Source organism: Macaca mulatta, chromosome 7 (genome assembly GCF_049350105.2).
Source record: "Macaca mulatta isolate MMU2019108-1 chromosome 7, T2T-MMU8v2.0, whole genome shotgun sequence".
In the NCBI taxonomy this organism is placed as follows: Eukaryota; Metazoa; Chordata; class Mammalia; order Primates; family Cercopithecidae; genus Macaca; species Macaca mulatta.
Window position 1 is genome coordinate 51,000,123 of NC_133412.1, and position 16,328 is coordinate 51,016,450.

The 16,328-nt window shown below is 38.7% G+C and overlaps 1 protein-coding gene across 20 annotated transcripts in view; it reads left to right on the plus strand.

Annotated features, from left to right (window-relative positions):
• The window catches only part of NEO1 (neogenin 1), a 258,851-nt gene that overhangs the window by 214,670 nt on the left and 27,853 nt on the right, over nucleotides 1-16,328 (plus strand). For 7 of the 20 annotated variants that reach the window (XM_015142631.3, XM_077938019.1, XM_077938016.1 and 4 more), the window contains exons 15-20: nucleotides 305-499; nucleotides 6,231-6,326; nucleotides 9,446-9,621; nucleotides 9,706-9,844; nucleotides 11,832-11,939; nucleotides 13,181-13,375. In XM_015142631.3, the coding sequence (XP_014998117.2) occupies nucleotides 305-499; nucleotides 6,231-6,326; nucleotides 9,446-9,621; nucleotides 9,706-9,844; nucleotides 11,832-11,939; nucleotides 13,181-13,375 (909 nt within the window). 20 annotated transcript variants of the gene reach the window in all.

The window sequence follows — 16,328 nt, forward strand, 5'->3', positions numbered from 1 at the left end:
ATTGAAAGAAAATTTATTTTTCCCCTTTGGGGCAGAAGAGGTTCTTGTATCTGTTTTCCCTTCCAAATTAATATTGCAGTGTCTTGTATTTAAAGCTGTTTAGGTTTGTTTTTTTTTTCTTAGAATGCAGTAAAATCTTGGGCTATATTTTACTATACATACAGTTTCTCTTTGAACTATTGGCATAATGTAAAAAACTTAGCCCCAAATAGTGTGGCAGGAGGCTAAACACGATTCCCCAAGGATGGTGAGATATTTTAAAGGACAGTATATCTCATCTTGCTTTTCCACTTTTCTTTCCCAGAAACTCGTGTTCCTGAAGTGCCTAGCTCTCTTCACGTACGCCCGCTCGTCACTAGCATCGTAGTGAGCTGGACTCCTCCGGAGAATCAGAACATTGTGGTCAGAGGTTATGCCATTGGTTATGGCATTGGCAGCCCTCATGCCCAGACCATCAAAGTGGACTATAAACAGCGCTATTACACCATTGAAAATCTGGGTATGTTTGCTAAGTAGAGAAAGTTAATTGTGTAGGTGATTCCTTTCTTTTTAACCTTTTATGTAATATTTTTATTTTTACAAGAAAATTGCAAAAGATAGTACAAATAATTTCTGTATGTTATTCACCTGAATTCCCCAAATGTTAACATTTAACCACATTTACATCTATATTTTGCAGAATGCTCCTCAATTGAGACTTGGCTTAATATTTCCTCATTACATTCAGGTTATGCATTTTTGGAAGGAATAGGGTAGAAGTGTTAGGTTCCTGTCAGTGCATCATATCAGGAGGCACATTACAGCCTATATTGATAATGATGTTCACTTTAATCAGTTGGCTAAAATGGCATCTGCCACATTTTCCTGCTATAAAATTGTTATTTTTTCCTTTGTAATTAAAAGTGTCTTGTGGAGGAGATACTTTGAGTCTTTATAAGTATCTTGTTTCCCATTACACTTTCACTCACTAGTTTCAGCATCTGTAGTAACAGTTATTAGAAAGTTGTTTCCCCGATGGTGATTTCCTAATTCCATATTTCCTCTACAAATGTTAACATCCTATGATAAGGAAGAACTTTCTTTCACCCCCATGAAGAGAATGGCCAATGGGAGTCTCTTTATAACTGGTTCCTGTGTCCATTTGACATCTTCCATCTTTCTTTGAGCACCTTCTTCCTTTTTGACAACATGGTAAGATGTTCCTGGCTCATCTAGTATTTCCCTAGCCTCAGCCCTGGAACCAGCCATTTCTCTAAGGAACCCCAATTTATTTTATGAAAAATGATTTTGGAAACCAATATCTGGGCACTATGTCTGTTGATTGTAACTGGGGTAAAAAATCTTAAGGAATCTACAAAAAGGCCACTAAAACTCTTAAGTGAATTTAGCAAGGCCACAAGATACAAAGTGAATATACAAAAACAGTTGTATCTCCATATACTAATAATAAGCAGTTGGAAATTGGAATTAAAATAACAATACCACTTAGAATAGCACCAGAAAATATGAAGTACTTAGGAGCAGACTTACAAAATGTATGTAATATCTGTGCACTGAAAATAGAAAATTGTTGCTGAGAGAAATTAAAGAATACTTAAATGAAGATACCATGTTCATTGGTTGGAAGCCATGATATTACTAAGGTGACAGTTCCCCCCAGTGCAGTCCAAGAAAAGTCCCAGTAGGCTTTTTTGTAGAAATTGATAAGCTGATTCTAATAATTTTTATGAAAAATCAAAGGAACTAGAATAGCCAATTTTTTTAAAGAGTAAAATTAGAAGACCCATACTACCTGATTTCATGTCTTCTTATAATTGAGACATAGTGGTGGTATTGTAAAGGTAGATGTTATAGATCAATGGAACAGAATAGAGTCCAGAAATAGATCCATATGTATATAGTCAGTTGGTTTTTGGAAAAGCTGCTTAGATAATTTAGTGGGGAGAAGATAGCCTTTTTAACAAAAGGTGTGGGAATACCTGGATATCCATATCAGAAAGAAAAAGAACTTTAACTGTTGTCTTACGCTATATGCAAAAACAGACCTAAATGCAAGACGCAAATGACTTTGGGACAACAATTCTAGAAGAAAAGCATAGGAAAAAATCTTTATGACTTTGGGATAAGCAAGGACCTCTCAGGTTGTAAAACAGCACAAATCATAAAATTTAAAAATTGATAAATTGGATTTCATCAAAATTTTAAAACTTCTACTTTTATAAAGATACCAATAAAATGAAAAGGCAAGCCACAGACTTGGAGAAAATACCCACCATTTAAATATCTAACAAAGAATTTGAGTCTAAAATATATAAAACTCTTACAACTCAGTAATAAGAAGGCAGCCCAATAAAAAGTGGGCAGGAGATTTGAACAGACACTATACCAAAGAAAATACATGAGTGGACAATAACCATATGAAAAGATGCTCAGCAACATTAATCATCAGAAAATGCAAATTAAACCCACAATGAAATATTATTGCATACTCGCTAGAATTGCTAAACATTAATAAACTGGCAATAACAAATATCAACAAGGATACAGAACTGGAATGTTCATACTAGCTGGTGGGAATGTTTGATAGTACAGCCACTTTGGAAAACAGTTCAGCGGTTTCTCATAAAGTTAAACATATAACCTAGTAAAATCCCACATGTAGATAATTAATTAAAAGAAAAAAAAATACATGTCTGCGTAAAAACTTATATACAATGTTCATAGTAACTTTGTGAACAAGGGGAAATAACAAATTTTCATCAACAGGTAAGTGGTAAATCGTGATATATCCATGGAGTACTACTCATCAATTAATAGGCTATCAAGACACAACAGGAATTAATCTCACAAACATGCTGAGCAAAGAAGTCAAACACAAGCCCCTACATACTATGCTGTTACATTTTGTGAATTACAAAATAGGCAGAATTCGTCTATAGTGACAAAGCAAGATCAGTGGTTGCCTGGAACCAGGGGTGGTAGGAATCAACTACAAGGGAACCAGGGAGCTTCTTGGAGAATTGGAAATATTCTATATCTTGATTTTGGTGGTTATTATGCAAGATATATATATTTGTCAAAACTGTAAATGTACACTTGATACATTTTATTGTATGCTAATTATACCTCATAGTTGATTTTTTTTTTCCTTTTTTTTTTTTTTTGAGACAACATCTCACTCTGTCGTCTAGGCTGGAGAGCAGTGGCATCATCTCAGCTCACTGCAACCTCTACCTCCTGGGTTCAAATGATTCTCCTGTCTCAACCTCCGGAGTAGCTGGGATTATAGGCATGCGCCACCACGTCCAGCTAATTTTTGTGTTTTTGGTAGAGATGAGGTTTCACTATGTTGCCCCAGGCTGGTCTCGAACTCCTGACCTCAGATGATCCATCCACCTTGGCCTTCCAAAGTGCTAGGATTACCAGCATGAGCCACCACACCGTTGATTTTAAAAGCAAAAGAATTCGAGAAATATTTATGTTTTATAATAAATAATTTATTTTGTCAGGTATAATTACTTTTCCAAATTGGATTATCATTATAGATCTTTTTTGAAACACTCGTTTTTAAAGTTAAAATCTGCCCTGACCAAATTTTCATTCAAATTGTCTCCTTGTAAACATCTTTCCTAAGAACAACTTCAAGTGCCTAACAGATGAGTTATATTCATCCTTTCTGTTAGAAAACAAGCTGGGATTTAAATCTTTATTCCAAAAAAAAGCAGCCTTTATCTTTTCCTTACAAGGAAGAAGCAGTACAGTTAACCTAGGAAATGTATCCCCACATGAACATCTTTTAAGACAATTGTTAGAGAGCAAAAGGAAAGCTTTGCTGGTAGAATAAAAATGCCAGGCACAGTGGCTCACATCTGTAATCCCAGCACTTTGGGAGGCTAAGGCAGGAGGATCGCTTGAGCCCGGAAGTTCAAGACCAACTTGGGCAACATATTGAGACCTCATCTCTACAAAAAATTTAAAAAATTAGCCAGTCATGGTGGCATGTGCCTGTAGTCCCAGCTACTTGGGAGGCTGACGTGGGAGGATCGCTTGATCCCTGGACGTCAGGGCTGCAGTGAGTCGATTATACTACTGTACTCCAGCTGGGTGACAAAGTAAGACCTTGTCTGAAAAGAAAAAAAAAAAAATGTCCCTGTAGTGACCAGCCTCATGCCGTTTCCTTTATGCAGCTACTGACGTGAAACTCCTTTGCAGTATTGACAGGACATGGTCCTTGATTTTCAGGTGCTTTCAGTCTAACAGAACAAAAAGAAAACACAAGAAACAATGAAGTGAGTTGAAGTGAATTTTGTTCAGAGAAGGGAGAGCTAGCAAGACACAGTAGAGCAGTCAGGGAAGAAACACCTGAGCTCAAAAGATAGAATCAAAATAGCATTTGAAACAGAGAGATGAGAGGAGTGCTGCATGTGCAGAAGAGAGTAAACAGATAGAATTTATTAGAAAATGGAGTACATATTACAGAGTAGCAAAAAATTTAATGTGGCATAAAGTAAAATAAGCTTGAGCTATAATTATTGACCTAGATAGATCTAAGATGCATATGATGTTGAGTTAAAGAAGCAAGTGAGAGGTGGAGAAATACAGTTAGCAATTCATCTATTCATCAGCCTGGAACTCTCCCCTGAGCTTCAAATCCATATAAACATCATATATCTCATATTCCATCTGGCCCAAAGTTAAAGTTAATGCATTCTTCCTCAAACCTGTTGATTGATCAGCAAATATTTAATGAACACTTAACAATATCCCAGACACTGTGCTAGAAATAGAGCAGAGAATGAGACAGATGTGCTTACAATTATTAGAAATAATACAATTCAAAAATAATTGAAATTGTTCACAGTGCTGAGGAAGGAAATGGGCTTTGTAACTAGAGAGGTTAGTCCAGTGTGGACTGAGCCCTTTCAGATGAATAGGCTTACCTAGGTAAACAGGAAGAGTGGGATGTGTCCCCAGCATAGGGAGAAGCTGCAAGCAAGAAGGCCCCGTGTTGGAGAGAACACAGTGCTCAGTGAACTGAGAAGTGGCCGGTAGTGATGGAGCACAGAGAACTAGGCAAAGAGTGGTGGGAGAAGACAAGTAGTAGATTCAATAAAACTTGATTGTTTGTCTGGAGGGGATGAGGGAAAAGGAGGTCTTAATAACTCCCAGGTTTCTGGCTTGAGCAGCAGGATTGGTGGTAGTGTCGTTTACTAAACTAGGAGACACCGGAGCTGGTCTGAAGCTGGAGGCAGGGTGGGGAGGGACAGATTTGAGACACCCAAGAGGAAATGCCAAACAGACAATTGAACATAAAGGTCTGGTACTCATAAGAAAGATCCAGACTAGAGATCTGTATTTGTAATTGATGACACATACATGCTAATCAAAACTAAGGAAATGAACGAAAGTGCATAGGGTGAGAGCAAAGAGTGGGAATAGAAGAGGACCTAGAATCAAGCCTTGCACATGTGTATCGTGATTGTTCTTGCCCCTTTTCCCAATCTCAGTGAATGACATTACTATCTATTATGTTGCCCAAAACCCTTTTTCCTTGCCAGTCAAGAAGTAAGTCTTACTGATTCCATTTGTTGTCAGTCCTGACACAGGAAGACCTGCCTCTATTTGTTGCCCTCTAGTGGCAATCCAGGGAGTAGGTGGGCGGCCAAAAATGCAGCTGTTTGAAGCTTTTGAAGTAACACATGCCACATGAGACATGGCTCATGAGGCATGATGGCTAGATGAGGTTTGGCCATTTCTGGATTTGGAGGCCACTTGGAGAGTCAAGGACATTGAGCACTTACTGACTTCACAGTTTATCTCCTACTTCTCTACCTTGTCTGTTGTCATCGCTGTGCTTCCGGGAATGAAAGGAGTTTATTTAATTCCAAGCTCCATCTGCAGGCTTCAGCACATTAAATCTTATCTCTTCAGTCTCAGCCAAGCCCTACATCATACCCTGAACATCACTAAACCATAGGAGAGGCCAAGAGAGAATTCAAGCACAGCCCACCTCCTCTACTGAGACTAAATCCAGGAAGTTGGTCCCGGCCAGTTTTTCTGTACTATGTGTGCTTCCATCTCCACATGTCCCCGCACCCTGAAATAATCCCCCATAAAAAATTGTTAAGTTATCTTTCTTGAATTCTTCTGTGGTTAAGATTATGCACAGCCACCCTTGAATTTTTAAAATTCTGTAGTGAGCATTTTTTATGTGTGTGCCTTTTCTTCAGATCCGAGCTCTCACTATGTGATTACCCTGAAAGCATTTAATAATGTGGGTGAAGGCATCCCGCTATACGAGAGTGCTGTGACCAGGCCTCACACAGGTAAGGAATCCTATCTTTCCTAGTCTCCAGCACTTTTCCCAACAGCTTAGGCAGAATATTGGCATGAGGCCTATCCCGTAGGTGTTAGTGAAGAAAAAGCGTATGGCACATTCGGGTGCTGACTTCAAATGGAAAGTGGGCTTTCAGCATGGAAAGTTCTGTTAATTCCTGTTTTGCATTTTTTGGAAGATTCTAATTCTGCCACGTAAGCCATTCTGTGTAGATATATACACATGTTCTTAATTTGTTAGGATGTGGAAAGCAGAGTTTTTAGATAATTAAAAGTGATTTTCCATCTTTTGGGCATGTGAGTTGAAACTAAAGTGAGTCAAAAAAAATGCATGTTACTGACTGCGGCAATAAATGCATGTGATTCGTGAACCCAACATCATTTGCATTACTAGCCACCTGAGTTGGTTCGGAAAGTATTTTTCTGTGTGCCTTTCATACGCTTGAGTATAAGGTCAGAGGTACTAGCCATTTCATCAGTTATACATTTATTACAAGCAAGACCAAATATTCATTGTTTTTCTTTGAATTATCTACTTAAAATATCTCTAAAGGCCAGGCACAGTGGCTCACGCCTGTAATCCCAGCACTTTGGGAGGCCAAGGCGGGTAGATCACGAGGTCAGGAGATCGAGACCATCCTGGCTAACATGCTGAAACCCCGTCTCTACTAAAAATACAAAAAATTAGTGTGTGGTGGGCGCCTGTAGTCCCAGCGACTAAGGAAGCTGAGGAAGGAGAATGGCGTGAACCCGGGAGGCGGAGCTTGCAGTGAGCCGAGATCATGCCACTGCACTCCAGCCTAGGCGACAGAGCGAGACTCTGTCTCAAAAAACAAAACAAACAAAAAAATACATCTCTAAAATAAAGTAATATACATGTCATGTAAATTTTTCTATAGATATATGTGACATCTAATTTAGATCTGAAAGAGAAAGTTTATTAAAGTAAATATGTTAGAGTTATAAATTTTTTAAAAGGCACTGGAAACCAAAGAATTCATTTTTGGAAATGTTCTTTTTCATTTATTTCCCCAAATTTTGATTCTGCCTTGTCCAGTGATGCCTGCTGGATACGTAGCATAATTGTACAGATTTGGTAACATTCTTAAGGAAGGCTTACCTTTCCTGAAGGAAGAGTACACTCTTGAGTTCCTTTTGCTTTATTTGGGTGTAAGCTATGTCACTGTACTGCCATTGGACCCATCACATCAGGGGGTCTAATAATCTCTGTCCTTTTTTTTAAGCTTCTATTTAAGACCACTATGCATTTGGTAGTTCTGTTCTGTCTTCTATATGCTTACAGTTTATAATTTCTTTTAGAAATAGCTTTAGTATTACAAAAAGGAGAAAAAAATTCAGTGAAAAATAATATTTAAATAAGTGGTCTACTTTCTAAAATCAGGCTTTAATAATAAAAAACAAGTTTGAAATTACTTTCTTTTATGTGGCATCTAGATATGTTTTCTAAGGGTTGCTACATATAAGAAAAAAAATTTCTCCAGGAATTCTAATGACTTCTATACTCGAAGGTGCATTTTCTGTAACTAATTAGTATGTGTCCTGCCAAACTTTGAACAAAGCTCTTGGTTATATAATGTATGCTGCTCCTCTGTTATTTTTAGTCCTCATTGTGCAGGAAATACACAAATGGAGACTATTACTTTAGCTTAGCAGTTATTCATAAACAGGGTCTATGCCATTCCACATTTTGAGTAATAAGGGCTAGTCACCATGGCTATGTGAGAAACCCATTGTAAACTGTGAACTTAAATCAGTATGTGTATACTTAGAAAACCTAAGCATGAATTGGGAAAGCCCATATGGACTCTGCTGTATTGCCCTGGGTGCGTGGTGCGTGGTGCTTTTGTGCTCATTCTGGCCTCAGAGAAGGTGTCTGTTGTATATGGCACAGGAGAGCTCCATGAGGATAGACTTTCCATCAAATAAGTACTGTATAGTACTCTGATTTCTAAAGTTTGTGAAGTTTGTTACTTGGAACTGTGATAACCATGGCATTTCCCTTAACTGATGGGGATTCATCCCTGGGTTGTTCTCTGACTATGGAAGAAACTATATTAGATAGTCCAGCATGGTGTCAGCTATGTCACTGTACTGTCTTTAGACCCAGGACATCAGGAGGTCTGAACTTGACCTTTTGTGGATATCAGATACCCTCAATACCCATGGCTGATATTCAAGACTCAGGTTTTGAGAGTTGGACCCTTACATGAATAGTGATATGCACAGATAACTCTTGTCCCAAAAATTCAGCCACATTCGCTGAAATCTCAAACCATGAGCTTTGTATTGCTTGTTTAGAAATTGTACCCCTGATTTTAAAAGCAGTTTTTGTCTTCGTGAGCCTTTTTGGTTTTGGGGGGGTTTGTTTGTTTGTTTGTTTGTTTGTTTGTTTGTTTGTTTTTTGAGACAGAGTCTTGCTCTGTCACCCAGAATGGAGTACAGTGACACAATCTCAGCTCACTGCAACCTCCCCACCTCCCAGATTCAAGCGATTCTTGTGCCTCAGCCTCCTGAGTAGCTGGGACTCCAGGCACCCACCACCATGCCCGGCTAATTTTTGTATTTTTAATAGAGACAGGGTTTTACCATGTTGGCTAGGCTGGTCTTGAACTCCGGACCTCAGGTGATCTGCCCGCCTCAGCCTCCCAAAGTGCTGGGATTACAGGCATGAGCTGCCACATCCAGCCTCATGAGCCTTTTTGAACAGGAGGTAGAATTTTCAAGTTATTTTAAGAAAATTCAAGCATGAATACATTAATATAATCACTGGATTATAACATTTTAATATGCCTATAGAATGCAGTAGAGAATATAGTTTATTACTGCTTCTCTTAACATTTTTCTGTAATTTTTTTCCTGAAAGAACACAAGTGGAAATAGTCTTTTAAATGAATGGTGGTTATCTATTAACTCCGAATTTTCTTTCTTTTTTCTCCATTTCTCACCTTTTCATTCCATTATATTACCCTGCATTTCCCTTTTATTTTATTTTTGTTTACATTAAAATGCCACTTCCCTTTTTAAATTATTTTCTGCTCAGACACTTCTGAAGTTGATTTATTTGTTATTAATGCTCCATACACTCCAGTGCCAGATCCCACTCCCATGATGCCACCAGTGGGAGTTCAGGCTTCCATTCTGAGTCATGACACCATAAGGATTACGTGGGCAGACAACTCACTGCCCAAGCACCAGAAGATTACAGACTCCCGATACTACACCGTCCGATGGAAAACCAACATCCCAGCAAACACCAAGTACAAGGTACTGACACATTTGCCTTGGCCAAAAAAAAGCTAATCATTGATGTTTTCTAATTTTAAAGTTCTCAATTCATGTTTTTTTCAGAATGCAAATGCAACCACTTTGAGTTATTTGGTGACTGGTTTAAAACCGAATACACTCTATGAATTCTCTGTGATGGTGACCAAAGGTCGAAGATCAAGCACATGGAGTATGACAGCGCATGGGACCACCTTTGAATTAGGTATGTTGTCGGAAGCCATGTCACATGGCTGCTTTTACTTCCCAAGGAAAGAATTGAGTGCATGAATTGACATATTTACAAAACACGGTGAGCAACTACATTTGGAATTCAGTGTTTGCTATTTCAGCTGATGAGTTATTTTTTTTTAATTACTGAGCAAGAACATTAGCAAATAACAGGATTCTACAGGGAAAACATAAATTACAAAGCACTGGGTAGATGTAAGGGATTATTGCCATTAATCCTGCTTTACTGGTAAACTGATATAGATAAGATGAAGTGACCTGCCCTTGACCAAACAGTTCCAATGCCATGCTTGCTTGGAGCCTGAACACTTTGCTAGGTGACCCCAAAGCTGCCTCTGCAGTTTGCTTGCAAGCAAATTAGTGTCTTATAAAATCTTCCACTGTAATAATCCTGAAGGTCTTTGTAAGTGGAGACGAGAGAGAAAAGATGACTAAGCAAATTAAAGAGAGAACAGGCTATCTGGGTTTGAGAGTCTGTTTGGTTTTTGCTGACTTCTAGACATGCCTTTCTGCTACCCCCTGGGCTTTCCTAGTCTAGGGATATGCATAACCATTTCAAATCTCTGTCTAGTTTGGCCTCCTATTTCTTTCTCTCCTATATAAATAACAAAAAAAATAGAGTTATAAATCCACAAACTGGGCTTGGCCTCAGTGTCTTTTTGTCTTCTGCACAGTTCTTTGGACTTCGTACAGAGAAAAGGGTTGGATTTGAAGAGTTAGAAATACAGTGCATCAAAGTTTAAACAGACCTTGAGTTTGCTTTCTTTGCCAACCATTTTAATAAAATGTTTTTACTTCACTCCCAACCCATTAGCTAACAACTGAGATTGTGTTTTCCCTTAGGATATTTGCATTTCACCAGGCTTCCTTACATTTTATACTAGGAGAATTCTAGTATTTTAGGAAGAGTTGAGTAAATTTAAGGATGTACTTACTTTGCTCATTTTCCTACTAGTATGTTAAAAGTTTTCAGCTATCACATGGAAACACAAGAAACATATTGTCCTGTTGTATAAGCAAATGGCTTCATTTTAGAACTGTAACCTCAATAGTTGGCAGTATGTTTGCAGAATAAACTCATAATGAAAAATATCTGTAAATCATCTATTCTTTGAAGAAATAGGGATTTTAAAAGTTATATTTGGGGCCGGGAGTGGTGGCTTGCACCTGTAATCCCAGTGCTGTGGGAGGCCGTGGCGGGCAGATCACCTGAGGCCAAGAGTTCAAGACCAGCCTGGCTAACATGGCGAAACCCCATCTCTACTAAAAATACAAAAATTAGCCGGATGTGGTGGTGCGCACCTGTAATCCCAACTACTTGGTAGGCTGAGGCACAAGAATCACTCGAACCCAGGAGGTGAAGGTTGCAGTGAGCCAAGATTGTGCCTCTGCACTCCAGCCTGAATGACAGAGCAAGACTCCATCTCAAAAAAAAAAAAAAGTTATATTTGGTTTGGAGAGCCAACTATAAATGAGAGAGAAAACTGTTATACAATTTAAAATATTCTGACAAAATAATCCATTGTGACAGGGAAAAAGTCATCTTGAACAAATTACATAACTTCTCTAATTTTTTGGTGTCCTGATCCATAAAGCAGAGATAGTGATAACTGCCTTTCAGATTTTCTACAAATATTAAGTGAGATACTATGTGTACGTTACCTGGTATACAGTAGGTACTTGGTACAGATGCCACTTGACTTCCCACCTAATTATCCTGTTTATCCCTGACTCCCAGCCAAGATGCCAATTCTGTATCTTCATAGTATGGTGTTTCCTCTTTGGTACTCTGCATATTCTTCTTTTTATTGCAACTTTTGATAGACTGATTTCTTTGAAGCCGGAAGCTTTATCTTTATTGCCTTGTGCCCTTTATTATGCCTTACAAGTGGAAAAGGTTGAAGAAATAGTGAACTAATTTGAAATGGACAGAAATTATTAAAAATATTGTTATTTTGTAGTTCCAACTTCTCCACCCAAGGATGTGACTGTTGTGAGTAAAGAGGGGAAACCTAAGACCATAATTGTGAATTGGCAGCCTCCCTCCGAAGCCAATGGCAAAATTACAGGTAAGATGCAATCCAGTGTGCATTTCTTTGTGCCCTCTTCCTGCCTGACAGGAGTATTCCAGGAGAGTACAGTGTTGCTGGAAGAAGCAGGAGTCTGAAAGCTGGCTTGGTCATTTTATGGGAAGGTGTGAGTCACGATGGTCCTTGAAATTGGAGCGAGGCCGTGCTGGTTACCCATAGCGGCATAAAATGGGTCGCATGTTGGTGGTTCTGACTGCAGTTGGGGATGGGAGGCACAAGACAGCCTTTGGCTATAGTGGGACTTCGTAGACATTTATTTTCCTCAGGAAAGCTGTTCTTCTCTGTCTCTGCCTAGATGGACAGCTTCAGAATTATATACCCCCTCCCTGGTTCTATAGAGTAAAACCCAATAAACAGAGATTCTGCTCTTATACCCTGAAGCCACCAAAAAAAAAAAAAAATTAGATATTGAATTCCTTTTCCCCACCCCCCAAGACCTGCTACTTCAAGTACCTGTGCTCTTATAATTAGAGTTAAAAGTGTGAACTGGCCTAGGCCTTTGTAGGGACCTGGAATTTTTTCCTTGTACTTGCAGAGGAAAGCCTTCCACATTAGAGGGGACACTCTGCTTTCCTCAGCCTTATCAGGGAGGGAAGCCTGATGGGGTTCAGCTGCTCCTACTTCCTTTGGTGCCTCTGCCCCATGTAGGTGTATGCTGAGGAACTGGGGTGTGCCCTAAAGTTCCTTTGTATGAATAGGTGGCCTAAGGAAATGGAAAGTGTTTCTTAGCACTGCCCTGCTTCTTGCTTTCAGTAGGAATCTCTTTCTGTACACCCTGGTCTTTATGTCATTTTTTAGGTTTTGACTTTGCCTCTTTTGTGAAAGAATGAATCATGACTTGACTTGGATCACATTTTACTTTGTCTTTTAAAACCAGCAACAGCGCAGTGCCCTTTTGCTGTGGGTAAGATAGACTCATGGTTGTGACGCTTCCCTTCTCAATGTGGGGATTAAGTGCCACCTGGTGGAAGTATCAGGTGACAGTTCATTGTGACTCTGCCGAGGAGTTCCTAGGAGATCACATTGGTGAGAGCTAAAACAGCCTGTCAGGCAATTCCTGGTTTTCAAAACTGCATTATTTTAATTGTAGACCCTTGAGGGTTTACTATTCAAATATTATGCTATAATATGCATTTGATATAATAGGTGCTTATTGATTTACTGAATGCAAAAGGAAAAGCAGGAATGATATTTCTTTTCCCATTAACTCCTTTGGACAGGTTACATCATATATTACAGTACAGATGTGAATGCAGAGATACATGACTGGGTTATAGAGCCTGTTGTGGGAAACAGACTGACTCACCAGATACAAGAGTTAACTCTTGACACACCATACTACTTCAAAATCCAGGCACGGAACTCAAAGGGCATGGGACCCATGTCTGAAGCTGTCCAATTCAGAACACCTAAAGGTAATGCTCCCCAGGCTGAGGGTTTTGTTGTGTGTCTCTTTAGTGGGGCTATGCTGACACTATCACTTGAGCATATAGAGTCTGTGGATAACATATGAAGTCTTAATGATGAGCTTGTGAGCCATGGTATGAAGGTTTATCCCAGAATGATTCCTCACCTACTCATTGACCACCAAATCAGTGTTCCCCGGGTTACCAGCCTAAACGTATCATATAAAAGAGGACATTGGCTCCAGGCTATTTGGGGCAGATGAATTGCAGTGATCTAAAAGTTTTTACCAATCAAATCAGATGTGATTCTTTTGGTTCCCATATAGAGAAATAATAGTGTGTTCTTGTGATGGATGGTTCAACTCATGCAGGCTGTTAACCTGAAAGACTTATTTGTGGACCTTATAGAGAAAAAGAGACTAAAAAGGGCCTTTTAAATAAAACCCTAGAGAAGAAAATGAAGATAAAAGCATTGAACCAAGTGAGCTTAGGCTAATAAAATTTAACTGGGGACTGAATCTAAGGAATTATGGAAGCCCTGTGTGAATTTAATTTCTGTTAGTACTAAAGTCAAGATTCAGTTTGTTTGGAAGTTTGTGGGGGTTTTAATTTTTTTCCTTTAAAAAGTTCTGCCTGTCCCATCTTCAAAGCTTGTGATCCTTGCTCTTGTTTTTTCTTCCCCTGTGCTTGGCCTGTTAGCGGACTCCTCTGATAAAATGCCTAATGATCAAGGTAAATGAGTAGATGGCCTCTCTTTTCTTTCCTTTCTTTTATGACCTATTATTAGCTTTTTTTTGTTTTTTGTTTTTTGTTTTTCCTGAAAAATCAGCACCATGTATTAAAAGCCACACATTTATTGGCCAAAGTAGAGTTGAGTCCATGTTCTGAAAAGCTGGGGAATTTGTGTGGAAGCTAACTAGGCAGGCAGAAGAAAACTGAGTCAATAGACTGGGTCCTGCAGCTGTAGGAGATTGGTCTTAAGTGTGGATGAGATCATCTTTTGTGCTAAGTTCTGTAACAACGATAGGCATTTGAGTCATAATTAGACCGATCATACCAACTGTTCATATTTGTAGCATCTAGAATTTTATTAGTGTCTTTAAGTGGAAAGTTGTATCACATTCAGTGAATACCCTATTTTCCTCTTCCCACAAAGAACCCACAGATTAACCTCACTAAATGTTATGATTCTCTGTGATTAAATTACTGCTTTGTTTATTCTGTTACCATAAACTTAATTCAGAGCTCTTTTTTCATTTCTCCCCTTAAATATGTCTTATCATATTAAAAGAAGATCGAAACTATTTGAAATGAAAACTTAGGCCGGGTACGGTGGCTCATGCCTGTAATCTCAGCACTTTGGGAGGCCAAGGTGGGAGGATCATTTGAACCCAGGAGTTCAAGACTAGCCTGGGCAACAAAGTGAGACCCCCTCTCTACAAAAAATAGGAAAAAAAAAGTTAGCCGAGCATGGTGGTGTGCACTTATAGTCCCAGCTACTCCGGAGGCTGAGGTGGGAGGATTGTCTGAGCCTGGGAGGTAGAGGCTGCAGTGAGTCATGATCACACCACTGCACTAGGCAACAGAGTGAGACCCTATCTCAAAAAAAGTAAATAAAATAATAGTAATAATTGAAATGCGGACTTAGGAAACAGGGGCCTCCATGTCACCATTCTTGAAACCATCTGTCAGTTGTCTTTCCACTGTAATTGCCATGGTGGAGGGATAACTATACTTTGTGATTTTTATCTTTAGAAAGTCAGCTAATGCTAGTATGTTTTCCATACTGAGAATGAACATTAAAAGTAAATTTAACGATTGCTCTATTGGTTTAAGAGTAGTTATTAGAAATGCAGGGTATTTGGATCTTGGCTAATGGCAAGGAAGAGTCAGAACTTGCAGTATTGAGTTTTCCAAAACACTTTGGAAACGTGTTTGCATTCAGTGAGTCTTTTGCTGTATGTTGGAGAAACTGCAAACATACTTTCTGTTGTGTGAAAGTGCAGGAATATAAAAATACCCATAATATATATATGCACAGAATATAAATGGGCTCATTGTTTTCTCACTTGACTCCATAGCCAGAGTGCCATTCTTAGCTGCATGACACCTCTGGTATTTAAAATTCTTTACTCATTGATGTTTTTGGTGCTCGGTTCATCCTTGGAATTTCTTGTTCATAGTTTACATTCAAGAGAAACAATGTTAGGAAATATAGGAATATAAACCATCCAGTTTGTTAGCAATGGTGTTCTTTGACAATTATGTACATAATACAATACTCTGGATAGTTTGGCTTAAATGTAGCCTGTCTGTCAGCTAAGTACACTTAAACCTGAAGAGCCTTGCAGGTGCTAAGCCATCTCCACCAGCTAGACTTTGTCATAGTGAAAAGCATATGAGGAACAACTGGACTCTTAATATATGGTGTGTGTCATTTGGGAGAAATGATGGCATTAGAAGTAAGGAGATAAAGTAATATGTGTGGACAATGGAAAAAGGGCCAGGGACTGGGAGTAAATTCTAGAATATGCCCATAGCATAGAACAGTGTTACGCTTCCAGAAACTGAAAACCTACCAAAAGAACTCCTGTTACCTTCTCTTGGTAGGTTTTCAGCTTCTGGAAGCGTGGCATTGTTTTAGTCACTCGATTTATTCTCTTAGATGAACTGCATACACAAACTTCAGATTTTAATTTTTTTCATTTCATCAAATACATTTTATATATATATATATATGTGTGTGTGTGTATATATATATCTCCTGATAATTTATAGAAGTATTTGACATTAGCTCTAATGTTTTACAGAAACACCTAGTTTATACATTTCTAGTAAGGCTTTATTTGTAGAAATAACTCTCATTTATAAGTGTTTTTTGAAGCTTCATGCTCTCTGCCTCTGTAAAGGGAAGATTATACTCTTTCCTGAAGATTTTTTATGCTTGTAATAGGAGTAGTTA